The sequence below is a fragment of the Lepisosteus platostomus genome, chromosome 1 (assembly GCF_059453375.1).
Source record: "Lepisosteus platostomus isolate fLepPlt1 chromosome 1, fLepPlt1.hap1, whole genome shotgun sequence".
Classification (NCBI taxonomy): domain Eukaryota; kingdom Metazoa; phylum Chordata; class Actinopteri; order Semionotiformes; family Lepisosteidae; genus Lepisosteus; species Lepisosteus platostomus.
The window spans coordinates 57,455,451-57,468,977 of NC_142611.1; the positions used below are offsets into that span (position 1 = coordinate 57,455,451).

Consider the following 13,527-nt stretch of genomic DNA (forward strand, 5'->3'; position numbering starts at 1 on the left):
AGATGTCTGTCCTTGTAGGGTGAAACTCTGGCTCAGTGTGAATCTCTGCAGTTGAAGAGGTTACTTAAAATGGATGGACTGATGACTGGGGAAAAAATGCTGCCCATTAGACAAACTCCACTTCCTCTTTGAGCAAGTTCTCCTTTCCTGTTGAGGTCTGGCTACTCATACAGTAGACTCCAAGAATTAGTATGCTGCTTTGTGACTTTAAAAAGCTTTAAGTATTGTCTTTAGTACATTGAATGATGCAGATGCCAAGAGGTAAGCATTTCAACACAAAACCAAAGCACAAAAACAAAGACTTGGATTTTAAATTGGATTAATGAAAAGTGCTACAGAACTGGGGCAGGGAACGATTGGACTTGATAAAACAGCTCTACTGTACAGTATGTGTCAGAGCATCCATTAAGTTTGGTCTGTCTGGCAGTATAAAACAGTAATAGCTACTGGACAGCTTTGAGAAATTAGAATTTTCAGGGAGTGGGTTGTAGAAAAAAAAAGCGCAAAAAAAAGGAATAAACCTGCCAGTCTGGAGTGTGGGATGGTGTGGAGATGGAAATCTAACAAGGTTAATTGTGAACTTCCCTTGGTATGCGTGTTCATTTCATTATTACTGTACAGTGTATTTCCTTTTCTGCACGAATAAGATAAAAAGGTTTCAATGAAAGTTGTTTTTTGAATTAGAAATATTTAATTTTTATATTTTTTAATTATGCATATTTTGCTGTTTGTTCTTTTTTTCCTATACCATTTACTGTAACTATATGGACATCCCAGTCACCAGATGGCGCTATTGTTTGTATCTTATAATTTTTACGATGGCAACAGGGACATTGGGGTATATAAATTTAGATACATTACTGGTTGTAACATTAAAAATTAAAAGTAGAGAAATCTATACTGTATTATGATGGAGTTTACCACAGTGAGGATTCTAGCATTGGAAAATACAGTAATTGTAGTGGTCTTCCTACACCATTGAAAAGGAATTTCATAGATCTGGAATTATTTATAGATTTAGATTCAGTATCAGTTCAAATACCTGCTCATTTGCAGGTCATTCTTCAGAGAACAAACCAGCTTTGTAATAACATTCTGAGTCCTGGAATTAAAACACAACTTATTCGTTGGACAGAGAGTATGAAGTCTTGCACAAACAAATTTAAATCTTGGACAGATGGTTGTCTCTAATATTTTAATTTATGCATCAACGAAGTTACAGCTTGACTTTTCCTTGCATGATTATGAAACTACTAAAAGCATGACTTAAATACTCAATAATTGCTATATTTTTTTTGATGCCATACTTTATTTTATAAATGGCAGTGATTATTACCAAGATTAATTTTATTCCTTTTTTGGAAATAGATCAGATCAGAAAACTTTGCAATATGTAAAGGCAGTAATATATCCCAGACTTCACAAATCTGACATTAAAAAAAACACATAAGTAAATTATTACTAGACATGTTTATTGGTTAATGGATTTATTGGAATCCCATCATATTTCTGCAAACACGTTATAGACATCTGCTTTAAGATATATCATCTGTATGAGCTATTTTTATGTGGCAGTTTTAATGAAAGACGTATTATGAATAATACTAAACAAATATTGTACAAAGCATTGGACAAAAAAATAGTGCAAAATACAAAAGCAAATTAATAATGAACAAGGAATGCTGTGAAAGGGTTTTGTTTTGGAGATATGACTTAGTTGCTCTTCCCATAATCTAATACAAAAAAGAATGAGACACAGCTTTGAGCACTGGTTCATAGTTTAAATGAAGACTGTGAGACTTCATGGCTTAATAGAAGCTGCAATGATATACATATTTTTTAGATTATTCTTCAATGTGCACTTTTGAACAGAGACGTCATGTATTTTTGATTCTCACGTTACATATTTTTCAACAACAGCCAAAAAAGGCCATCTAGACCTTTTCCCTAAGAAATGGCTAATAATATAGTATTCTAGATGTTAAACATGAATGTCAGAATATAGAGGTATAATATCCCAGTGGAGCTCAACCTCTGCTCAGAATGTTTTTCTTTACTGGTTGAGCCAGACAGGATCCCACACAACCTTTTTTCAAAACTTATATTCTACTGATTTTACTTAATCGTTTTTACTGATCTTGTATTTCACAAAAACTGGACACTCTGGCCCAAATCAACAATTACCAGCAAAAACACAAAAAGTCTCTGTAAAAGGCGAAGGAAAACTACCTCTCAAGACGGGTCCATCCTGGTTCTGGAAGGCCCTAATCTGGGCCCTAATGTTTTACACTATGTTGCCCTAATCTACTTCTGATGTTTGGGTACACTGAAACCTACTGGTCATTTAAGCAAGTAATTTGTTAAGGTATCACTAGTCCTTAAAGGGCTAAAGGGAATTCAGATTTTTGTTTTACATCATCAGTTAATTGCTTTTAACAAAGTACTTGATTGATAGATTTAAATGAAGTTGTTTCTTGTCTTCATAAACGTATGATTGTACCGCTAACTCGAAACCCTGCTGGGACTGGGACCCTGTCTTAAGAGTTCACATCACAATAAAATTCATCATGATCATGATGCAGACAACAATCTATGAAAGCAATGCTATGGCCTTGTGGGATTTTGCATACAGAACACACTGTGTGTGCCAGACCAGCCATTTATACAAACCAGGCAAATACCTGAATAGGTATATAAAAGCTACTATATTTATACTGATTTTTTTATTCTTCTCTGTGAAATCTTTGCTTCTGTAAATAGTATTGTAAGATACCAATCAATACAAAAGAGCTTTTCACTAGAGTCCTCCCTTGGCTTTCTAGGCTTATATACATTTATTTTTTGTTTTTTTTTTAATTTTTAAACATGGCTTAAAAGTCATTTGTGACTTGTGCTAGACACTTTTTAATTATTTTATAAAAGAACTACAGTTCAAACTGTAAGAACCAGAGATAAAGGCCAGTGCATAGATCCACGGTTCAAAATCAGCAAAGATTAAGGATTCAAACCCAAACACCCACACTCTGTAGAACGTGATCCACATTGATGTTTCAATTTAGATCCTCCTGCCGTGTACTTGAGAAAAAGCCTCCAAAGTTTAGGACCTGAAAACCCACTGATTACAAAATAAAGCGAACAGCAAGTGAAAAAAAATAATCAAAGGCAGAAAGTTTAATAAAATGTCTACATTCCAATTCAAAGGTTTAACAATATGCATAGCGATGTCAGTTCAGCCAGACCACAACACTGTTGGGAGCAACAACTTTGTAGAGTGTTCAGAATGATCAATAGCGAATTCTGTTCCTAAAATTAAACATTTTAACTTTCTGTTTACTCACGAAATGCCTTTGCTATGTTTAATCTTATTGTGTAAGATGAACTAGAACAGTCTTGTTGACTAAAAACAACTTCACGCAAAAAGTATGACTGCATGTACAAGGTTGTTGCTTCCATTCTCATCACATTTGAAGTAGATCAGAATTCGAAAGCAGACATTAAAACACCTCTTTGCTGCTAGTGTTATGTGTAACCAAAACCTGATTAATAGGTCTGGCATCCCGATAATTTCAATGCAAAGGAAATCAGCTTCAAGAAAGAAATGAATCTTTAAACTAAAGCAGGTTTAGTATTTGCTGCACATGTATTATATTATTTCCACGTAATAAGAATTGAAAAGCTGCATTTCAGTTCCTTGCCAATTTTATACTGGCTTAAATTAAATATTACACAAAGCAAGATTTTTTTAAGTTAACCTTTTTTTTAAGCAAGGGATTTAGTCTAACATTCAGGTAGTTCGGATCTCTCACAATAGTTTGTACATTCACGTTTTTTTTTTCCTTAAACTCTCCCATTGGCTTGTATTTGCCATGTTACCAACCAAATCTAACAACAGGCCAGCGGATGTAATTAGTGGGAGCCACATGAACTACAGGTATCCAAACAACACACAAAGTTAAAATAGAAATGCTTGATAACCAATAAAGTGATTCACTGTGGTTATTTACAACAGATACTGTAAAATGGTAAATTGGAGAAGATAAAAAGGCACAACTTTCCCTTCTTAAATACACTGTAAACATCTCTTCAAATAAGCATGCATAAACATTTCACTTTACAAAAAATCTTTTAGACAAAGTACTTAAATATTTTTTTTCCAGCAAAATAGAATTCTTTCAAAAATACTTCCCCATTCGTCCTATTAACCATTTAACATTTAGTCTCATTAAAAAAAAAATCCTTACAGCTTATTTCAGGTCCTTCACAATTTATACACATAGCAATATACAGAACATCAACAAAAAATGAAAAAATGCAAAAATAATTTGTAAAAGCCTGCAAAAGTGATTTTTTTTTTCCTTGTTTAAACTTTTGTTTTACGTTTGTGGTGTGCTGTAACATGTTATCTACCCCTAATGGGGTCAATGTAAGAACCAAACATGAAGCACCTCATTGTTAGGTCATGTTCAACAGCAACTACCGTAGGTAAAGAAGAACTTAATATTCCACACCATTTTTTTCAAAAGAAGTGTACAATAAAGGAATACTAATGCCCCAATTATAACATTTACTCCTCTGTGCAAATCTAAGGTAGGCAATAGGAAGTACATAATCCTATAATTTAAAAAATCTGCCCTGAAGAAAAACAGGATAAGCTTCTCTTTGCCCTTCCGTGCCATAACACCCACTCTCCTGCTTTGTTATCAAACAAAACTGGCCATTGTTTGAAACTCTTCCATACTAACCAGTACTTGCTGTTAGAGGCTGGTAGTCTTGCATTCATAAGACATTAAATGGTCCATGTTACTGGTTTTTACAGCTGAAACAGTGGAAAAGTGAGAACAAAGAAGATACAGACACCAAAATGTTAGAGACTAGATTTTTTGTCAGTTTCATTTTCACAATATTGATCTAAACTTTGGAAACCATTCAATTGATGGCATTTACTGGTGTCTGTCAGATATTATTTTAACTTTTTTTAACGCCTCAGATTTGTATGTTTTGACTTGATTTGAAGCTTCCAGTAAAAATGTTTAAATTTGGCAGGAAATGATGAATTTCCAGATTTTATCATAAGATTATTTGTGCACGTGAGCAACTATTAAGTACTATAGAGTTCTGATTTATGGTAACAAAATAAGCACCAAGTTATAAAACATTATTAATCAGAAGTGGTTTTATAAAACCCATTATAACTCACTTATACTGTAGAAATGTTACAATGATTGTTGCTGGAACCTTGAAAAAAAGTCAAATTGTTCTATTTTTCATAGAGAGCTGGTTTTAATTTGGGAATGACTGGTTTTAAAAAAGGAGCAACAATAGTAATATATAAGGTAGTTATGATTAAGCTTATGAACAATACACTCACACATATGTAAAAACCCATGAAATACTTGGCTGAATTTCATATTGCAAGTGGAGTTAAATTGCATGTTTTAGTTTATGAGGGTTCAGGATTGAAAATCTCTTTTGCTCGTCTTCTTTGTGTGGTATTTGTTCTGTCACACTATTCATACCTGTATGTTTTAAGCCTCATAATGTGACACTGTACAAAGCAGAAGACTAAATGCAACTGGAAAATATAAAAAAGACTTCCTGCAAATTCTATTAACTAGATTGTCGTTCAGTTAATATATATATATATTATTTTAAAGTATGTTACTTGTGTTTTGCATATCAATAAAAGCTTTTTGTTTTTTAAAATGTTAATTTCATGCGCATCTGTGTATTACATACATCTTAAGGATTTTGTTTGACTTGTACAATAAAACTCATATAATCTATCTTTAAGTTAACCATTGAACATAAACTTCTATAGCCCTTTGGAATACTCTCAAATATACTTGCTAACACCTAATAGGAGCCTTGTTTAATTTTTACCAACACACAAATACTATCTTCAGACTGAAGTCATTTTGTGCAATGCAGCAAGTCCCATTTACTGCAAAGCAAAAAGTCCTACTTTTTAGAATAACAACAGTAATCATAGAAAAGCCACAGTTACTAATTTGAATTTTTAGGGAGAGGTAAGGGATGTGTGTAGTTTTGTGTCTGTTTTGAAAATAAAAAAAAACTATGTATGGCTTCAAATCCATTTAAAAAATTGTCGAAGTCTTTGGGGGGGGGGGGGTTCTGTCACGTGTGAAGTTCTTTTCAGTGCATCATCATCTAAGAAACTCTTCTATGCTCATCTTTCTCAACGGTTTCCTTAGCTGAAGAGCTTCTGGATGAGAGTGTGAGAAAACATCTCCCATCCTTTGTGGGCGTGGAATAATGCAGGCAACTTTAAGGCAAAGTCCATTCTTGAAGAGGCTCTGTTTTGTCACTTTCTGTGAAAGTAGAGAGTCTGGGTCAAGCCTGATTCCACCTTTGGTATCTGGTCACTGATTATTTCCACCAGCATTTCTGGGAACTCCACTTTCAAGGCCTGGGACTCACGGAAGGTGTAGAAGCAGAAGTCTAGCAGACTGCTCACCAACTGGAAAATAAAAGGAAACCAAGAGATCTATTAACAGTGGCAGAATTTATTCATATCCCTCCTGGATAGCTTCTAAATCTCAGGTGGTGCATTTTTTTAAAAAACCTTACCATCTGGGTTTAGAAAGAGAAAGTCTTGTTTAACTTGCTAGAATTGGTCTAACAGGCAACAAGGCCAGTAGATAAAACAAACTCATAAAAACACTATAAAAGGTTGATTCTCAAACCACAGGAATCCAAGGTAATGTTTATGGATGAAACAAGAACTGGTTAACAGGAAACATTGCATCATCTGGAGGAGAACATCGAGTGAACATCTCCTATACATCGGTAATATAGATGAATGCAATGGTGTGCCACAGGGATCTCATTTGGACCTACTGCTCTTCCTGATCTACATCAACCATACAGATTCTTATATTTAGAAAACTTGCTAAATTTGCTAACGATACAAAAAGGGAGAGTGGCAAATACAAAAACCACAAAGGCATAACAAAAAGACATAGACAAAATAATGGAGTGGGCACACTTGTAGGACCATACAATATACAGTACATATCACATGTGTTCAGGGGACTGTTTGCAGGATGCAGCTGGAAATTCACTTACTCTACAACACAGAACAGGAAATGTTCTTCTTTTCACAGAGTTGTTGGTAGTAGTAACAATGTATGAAGTACGGAACAGTCCATAAATATGCACTCAGCATTTGATTTCAAAATATATGTCTATCACATATTAACATTTAAATAAACATGGGGCATGCTAAAAAAGTTAATGAATAGAAATATAAATACAATGAAAGCTATAAGGGCAAACACATGGTATTAAACTGCCTTTACTTTGTCTTGTGAAACCTATTAGGATTTAGTTCTGAAAGAATCTTCACTTCTTAACTCTTTCCAATTACTTTAATAGTGAAGCTAACAATACAGTTCCAAATACTGTATAGGTTAACAGACTAAATATTGCTTTTTAATGTCCACTTTGGTTTAAATCAACTGAATAAATTAAAGTCTAAATATTACTGTCAGGTTCTAGTGTCCTGATACCACAACTGTGAATAACACACTCTCCAATAAGTAGGTCAACAAGAATAATAATGAAAAAAAATTCACACTTGCAAACTGCAAATTTCAGCAAAACTTTCAAACTCCTCATAAAACTGTTGATGCATTTAAAACTCTATTTTCTTTTCCACAGCATTCAGTTAAATCTTTTTAATTTCCATTTGCATCTTTTAGGCCTATATTTGTATTCATAAATACAAACATTTTTTAGTTCTAGTCAGTTGTAATAATAATATAATAATAAACTTTATTTTATATAGTGTCTTTAAAGGTGGCTTCTCAAAGCGCTTGTGTATAGTATTTTGTAATTAGCTAGAAGAATACCCTTACATGAATATCAAGCCATGACAGCAGGCATACTTACATTAAGCCCTTCTCTGTTTCATCTTTGAATCAACATTAGCCTACTGACCAATTTATCCATTCTTTTTGGAAAACAATTTTCTAACTGCTTCTTCCAATTCAAGATCGTGGGGGAGCAGGAGTCTATCTAGGCTAGCAACGGGTCAAGGCAGGGTACTGTATATCCTGGATGCGACACCCATCCAAACACACAGACACACACGAACACACGCACAAACCTACAGTAGGGCCTATTTCTCAGAAGCCATTTAACCTTCCACTATGCTCTTGGACTGTGTGAGTGGACAAACAACATCCCAGATCTGGAATTGAATCCAGGGCCTCAGCAGTGTGTGGCAGCAATGCTAACCACTGCACCACCGTGCTGGCCCCCTATTTGCTTTTATGTCTTAATATTTTAATCAGATTTACCACCTATGTACATCGTTGACCTATTTCCCTAAATATATAACTTGATTTTATTATATTCTTTGTTGTTGTTGAATGATTAAACACCTCGAACTTTGTTTAATGTTATGAGTACAACTGTGCTCTGCCCCTGCCAGGATTCGATCACAGTCACTTGTGGACATGGAGCAGACAGTGCCACTCCCTAATCAACAGCCAATCTGTAAAACACCCCTTCTGTAAAATGCCCAGTTTAGCTTTGTTACACTTATAGTACAAGACCTTCCAGGCACATTTCTAATTATATGACCGTCTGTCCCAGAGTTTTTAGGGCTTATGCTGATCAGCTGAGCGGAGTGCTCCAGCGACTGTTCAACCTGAGCCTGCGCTTGGAGAGAGTCCCTGTGCCCTGGAAGACATCATGCCTGGTCCCGGTACCAAAGAAAGGGCTCCCGTCTGTCCTCAATGACTACAGACCAGTTGTCTGTAGTCAAGTAGTCAACGGGCGCAAGAAAGAGTACACCCTGGACGGGATGCCAGTGCATCGCAGGGCAGACACAGAAACAAGCATGCCCTCACTCCCCTAAGAGCCAGATTTCCCAGAGGACAATTAACCTAATGGTATGTCTTTGGATTGTGGGAGGAAACATATGTGAACACGGGGAGAACATACAAGCTCCATGTACAGTAGACAGCACCGCAGGTGTTGTGGACAGGGACCCAATGCTGTGATTCAGCAATGCTAACCACTGCACTATTGTGCTACCCAAAATATATACATGCCAATTATTATTCCACATTAAATATATCATACATGACCTATCTAAATCAAAGGAACCAACTTAAGTTATGCAAAACAGAAACAGTTTTGATCTGAAGGGGAACATGTTTAATTCAATACTCACCACTGCAAAAAAAAGACGTTCTTGACATCCACGCTTAGTTCTTTCCCTAAGCTAGTTTCAGCTTAAGCACTGGGGAAAGACTGAAAAACTCTGACCCTATCTCCCAAATCTGAACAGCAGCAACACTTTAAGATTTTTACCGGGGTTTCAGGCAGTGAGGTGTGGGAATGTACAACATGACAAATCCTGGAGTAGCACAATTTCTGTCTTTCTTTGCTTCTGTTGTAATCATATAACATGTCAAAAATCTTGTCAATATACCAAATAATAATTTCTCCACCTCAGTTAAAAGAACTACCAGGAGTACATACTGTAGCTTCCCTTGCATTTCACACCCCTATAAAAGCCATAGCTATTGTGCGTCACAACTTTTTGTAACTCTGTCAAGCATTGGCATTCCTGCTTTATGTATCTAGCATTCAACAGCCCTTTGACAGCTGGAGTACACCAGACTCAGAATCTTCTTAATTGTCCACATAGAGTGGAAATTTTCCCTTGGCCTCACTGAGACAACAATAAAAATAGTGTGAAGCACAGTACAGAAAACATCCAATGAATTTTAAAAGATGTGAACAATCAATGTAATACTGTATAAATAACAATACAATGCAATGCAATACAGTACAAAAAACATTAAATTCAAGTGTGACATACACATGAATTTACATACACATATACTGTATATATGCTGGTACATTATGTTCTGCTATACATTTTTCTGGGTTATACATTCTACCAACTGGAACCTTTCCTTGTTAATTTGTCTTGATCACACACCTGAATTATGCAATTTACTCATTTACTTAAGGCAAGAAAATCGTGTCTACTAGCAACTATTTGTGGTAAGCACACCCTCTTGGCTGGCTTCTCCCTGCTCCCCCTCTGAGCACATCAGCCACTAAGAAACCACATAATGACTTTGGGAATCTATATTGTTATTTCCCAACCATAACACATCGATCAAAGTACTGTAAATATGTATACAAGCCTACGCAGCTTGACATGGGAGTGCCAATGGTAGGGATACACCTCTTATGTGTAGGGCCTTTTGTTGACTTTTTCTGTATCCAATAAAATACACATACTGTACAATATCGAGTTGATTTGCGTTTTGCGCAACAATTGATGCAAAAATCAACTCCATATTTTTGTTTAATATTTAAAATTTTGTTGACAAGACAGCAAAATTGGAAAAGTATTCTATTAAAAGTCAGGGGCAGTTTACTGCTGTGATAATAAAAACAGAATTGACTCAGTGCAGAACTGAAATAAAATTCAAAACACTATACTGTCCTCAGGGTTTCTGGAAATATGAAAGTATCCCTCTGTCCCATTAAAATCAAACGGCAATTATCTGAATACTTTTGTACTGTGTAGCGCTGGCATACACCATTCCTCTAATGCCTTTTCCCAGATTTGTACAGTGCTTCATATTCTACAGTGCTTCATATCCGTTTGCACTCAGCTTGGAGAAAAAAACAGTGTTATGTGTAACAATTCAAAGAGTCTTGCCACAGAATCTGGAAGAAATATCTGTTTTTAAATTATGATAACTGTGACCGAGCCATGTTGGTTAAGACAATACCCTGGCCTCTTTCTAGAAATGACTGGATGAGATCCTTGGAATGATAAACTACTAACTACCAAACAGACTAGGTGTTGGTGTGGGATATAGTGTGTACAGAAGAAGGTAGAAGAATGTAGAATAGTGTTTTGCTATTAATATAAGACATTCATGTCATCTACTACTGTATGTTTTGTATGATGATTTTTTTTACATATTTGAGAATCCAGTACATAAAATCCACACTAATCCAGGTTAGGGTAACTATGGGTAAAATCAGAAGAAAAACTTGAGCAAAAGTTCAGACATTCTTTTTATATAAATCACATTAAAATGAAAAAATAAGTTCTCTTGTTGCGTGGCATCAACTCAGTAATTTCTTTCACTGTTTGGAGGATTGTCAGCAGCCATATCACCCTGCAACTCACAACTGGCAACCCACTGAAGCTAAGCAGGTGTGAGCCTGGTCAGTACCTGGATGGGAGACCTCCTGGGAAAAACTAAGGTTGCTGCTGAAAGAGGTGTTAGTGGGGCAGCAGGGGGCTCTCACCCTGCAGTCCATGTGGGTCCTAATGCCCCAGTATATAGATGGGGACACTATACTGTAAACAGGCGCCGTCCTTCAGATGAGACGCAAAAAACCGAGGTCCTGACTCTCTGTGGTCATTAAAAATCCCAGGGTGTTTCTCGAAAAGAGTAGGGATGTACCCCGGCATCCTGGCCAAATTTCCCATGGCCTCCTAAAAATCCCCCTCTATGAATTGGCTACATTACTCTGCTCTCCTCCCAACTGATATCTGATATCTGATGTGGGGTGAGCGTTCTGGCGCACTTTGGCTGAAGTCGCATCATCCAGGTGGATGCTGCACATTGGTGGTGGTGGAGGGGAGTCCCCATTACCTCTAAAGCGCTTTGAGTGGACTATATAAGTGTATATTATTATTATTACAGCACTGGTACCACTGACCAAGAGAAACTTCTGAATTTTCACCTGGAATTCTTTCCATCTGTTAGAGTGGACGACAGCTTCTATTTGGTCTAATAGAAAACAATTCCTACTGCATAGCTAAGTTAGTGCACATAACTGCATTCTCTGGAATTAAACCAAACTATGGTCAGTAACTGAAGAGCATTTAGAACATAATTGGGGGATGAGGTTTGGATATATCGGCAATATATTAATTGGATCTTATACAATGCTATTTAGAAGCAGATTATGTTTTACAAAATGTTACTGATAAATATTATCAGCTTTATATGAGAGGGGGAATGATACGGGAGAATTCTGTTCATATAGTATAGAAATAACTAAGCAATACTTTGATAAATAATTAACAAAATAGGACTTATACACATTTTGCCACTATGGTTGATGGAACATACCCAAAGAATGCTACTAATTAAAATCACCTAAAAATGCTGCTTTGACATTTCATTGGTGACTGAGTTAACTTGTCATGCAAACTGTTTTTTTATTGGTAGTGAAAAATGTTAATACCAACTTTCAAGAAGTTCAATCAATTTAGTATAACATTTGGAAAAGCATTGTTTTAGTACAAATTAATTTGTATGGAAATTCTATTCTTTTTTTATTATTTATGCTATACATCTAGTTAAACAAAACGTGAATTGCTGTGGTTGTTTTGGAATTATGTCATACTGTACATACATAAACACACATAATACCAATGAAGATTACTTTATCCTTATGTCACACAAAAATGACGGCACATGACTTTGCACTTAATACAGCTGTGCTTTAGTACTACTGTATTTACTGATTCCCCAATCCTGAATCACACCAACAAAAAAACATGCAGACTAATAATACATTTATCACTCTGTCTTCACCGTCAAGGTCTCTGTCAATTGAATAATGTGCTTCTATAGACTGAAGACTTGGGAGAGGAGTTGTAGGCAGGCAACAATCTTGACCAACTCAAATAAATATTTCCAATCAGAGCCATAGTGAGCTCTTGCAAGGAACACCATTTCAGGGCCTTTCTGTGTAAGCTAACTTGAACTGACCTTCAATCATAACTGAAGCAAAAAGAAACTGAATACAGATTCCTTGAGCTTGCAGACGAAAGCAAACAGAATTCAAAATAATCACCAAACACACAAAATACTGTATTTGTATCCATTTATATTATACTACTGATTTTTTCAGAGATTCCATATAGCCAATGGTATACTGTAAATAAAAGGTTGGCAAAAACATCTTCTCCTGGAAAATAAATGAAAAGTGTTCGTCCAAAGCCTTAAATATGCCTGTACACTAGCAGTATGTACTTCCTACTGAGTTTAATAATGTGTCTAATGAGGGAAATAAAATTCATAATCAAATCCGCATGTTAGACTTCCAGAACCTTCAGTTTTGCATTGCACCAAAGCATGTTGAGTACCCAGACAAATTAGAGAATATGGCCACTATTCAGCATAAAATGTCAAAGCTGCGAAATAGATTTTTTGTTGCATATTTTGTGACCACAGGCATAATGAAAACTGAAAACAGTCTCATCTGAATCACTATTTTCAGCTTTGGTGACACCACTAAAGTATTTAAGGCAATGAAAGCACCTTGTAATTTGTGTGAATATTCAGTGTTTTGCTGTTCAATGTTTGTAGAGTTTAGAGAAAAAAAAACAAAATAATTTAAAATAAAAGCACCATGACATCTGAAGACACTATCTAGCACAATTGCCTTTGTTAGTGTAAAATTGAAAAACAAAAGTAATGCGTTTCTGACATTTATTTAATC

At 35.6% G+C, this 13,527-nt stretch overlaps 1 protein-coding gene across 4 annotated transcripts in view; it reads right to left on the minus strand.

The window, feature by feature from the left end:
- Positions 1 to 1,455: 1,455 nt before the first annotated feature.
- Positions 1,456 to 13,527, minus strand: part of nr3c2 (nuclear receptor subfamily 3, group C, member 2) — a 157,548-nt gene continuing 145,476 nt past the window's right edge. For all 4 annotated transcript variants that reach the window (XM_088633156.1, XM_088633159.1, XM_088633157.1 and 1 more), the window contains one exon: positions 1,456 to 6,478. In XM_088633156.1, coding sequence (XP_088489282.1) covers positions 6,323 to 6,478 — 156 coding nt within the window. In that variant the 3' untranslated portion in view covers positions 1,456 to 6,322. The remainder of the gene's footprint in view (positions 6,479 to 13,527) is intronic.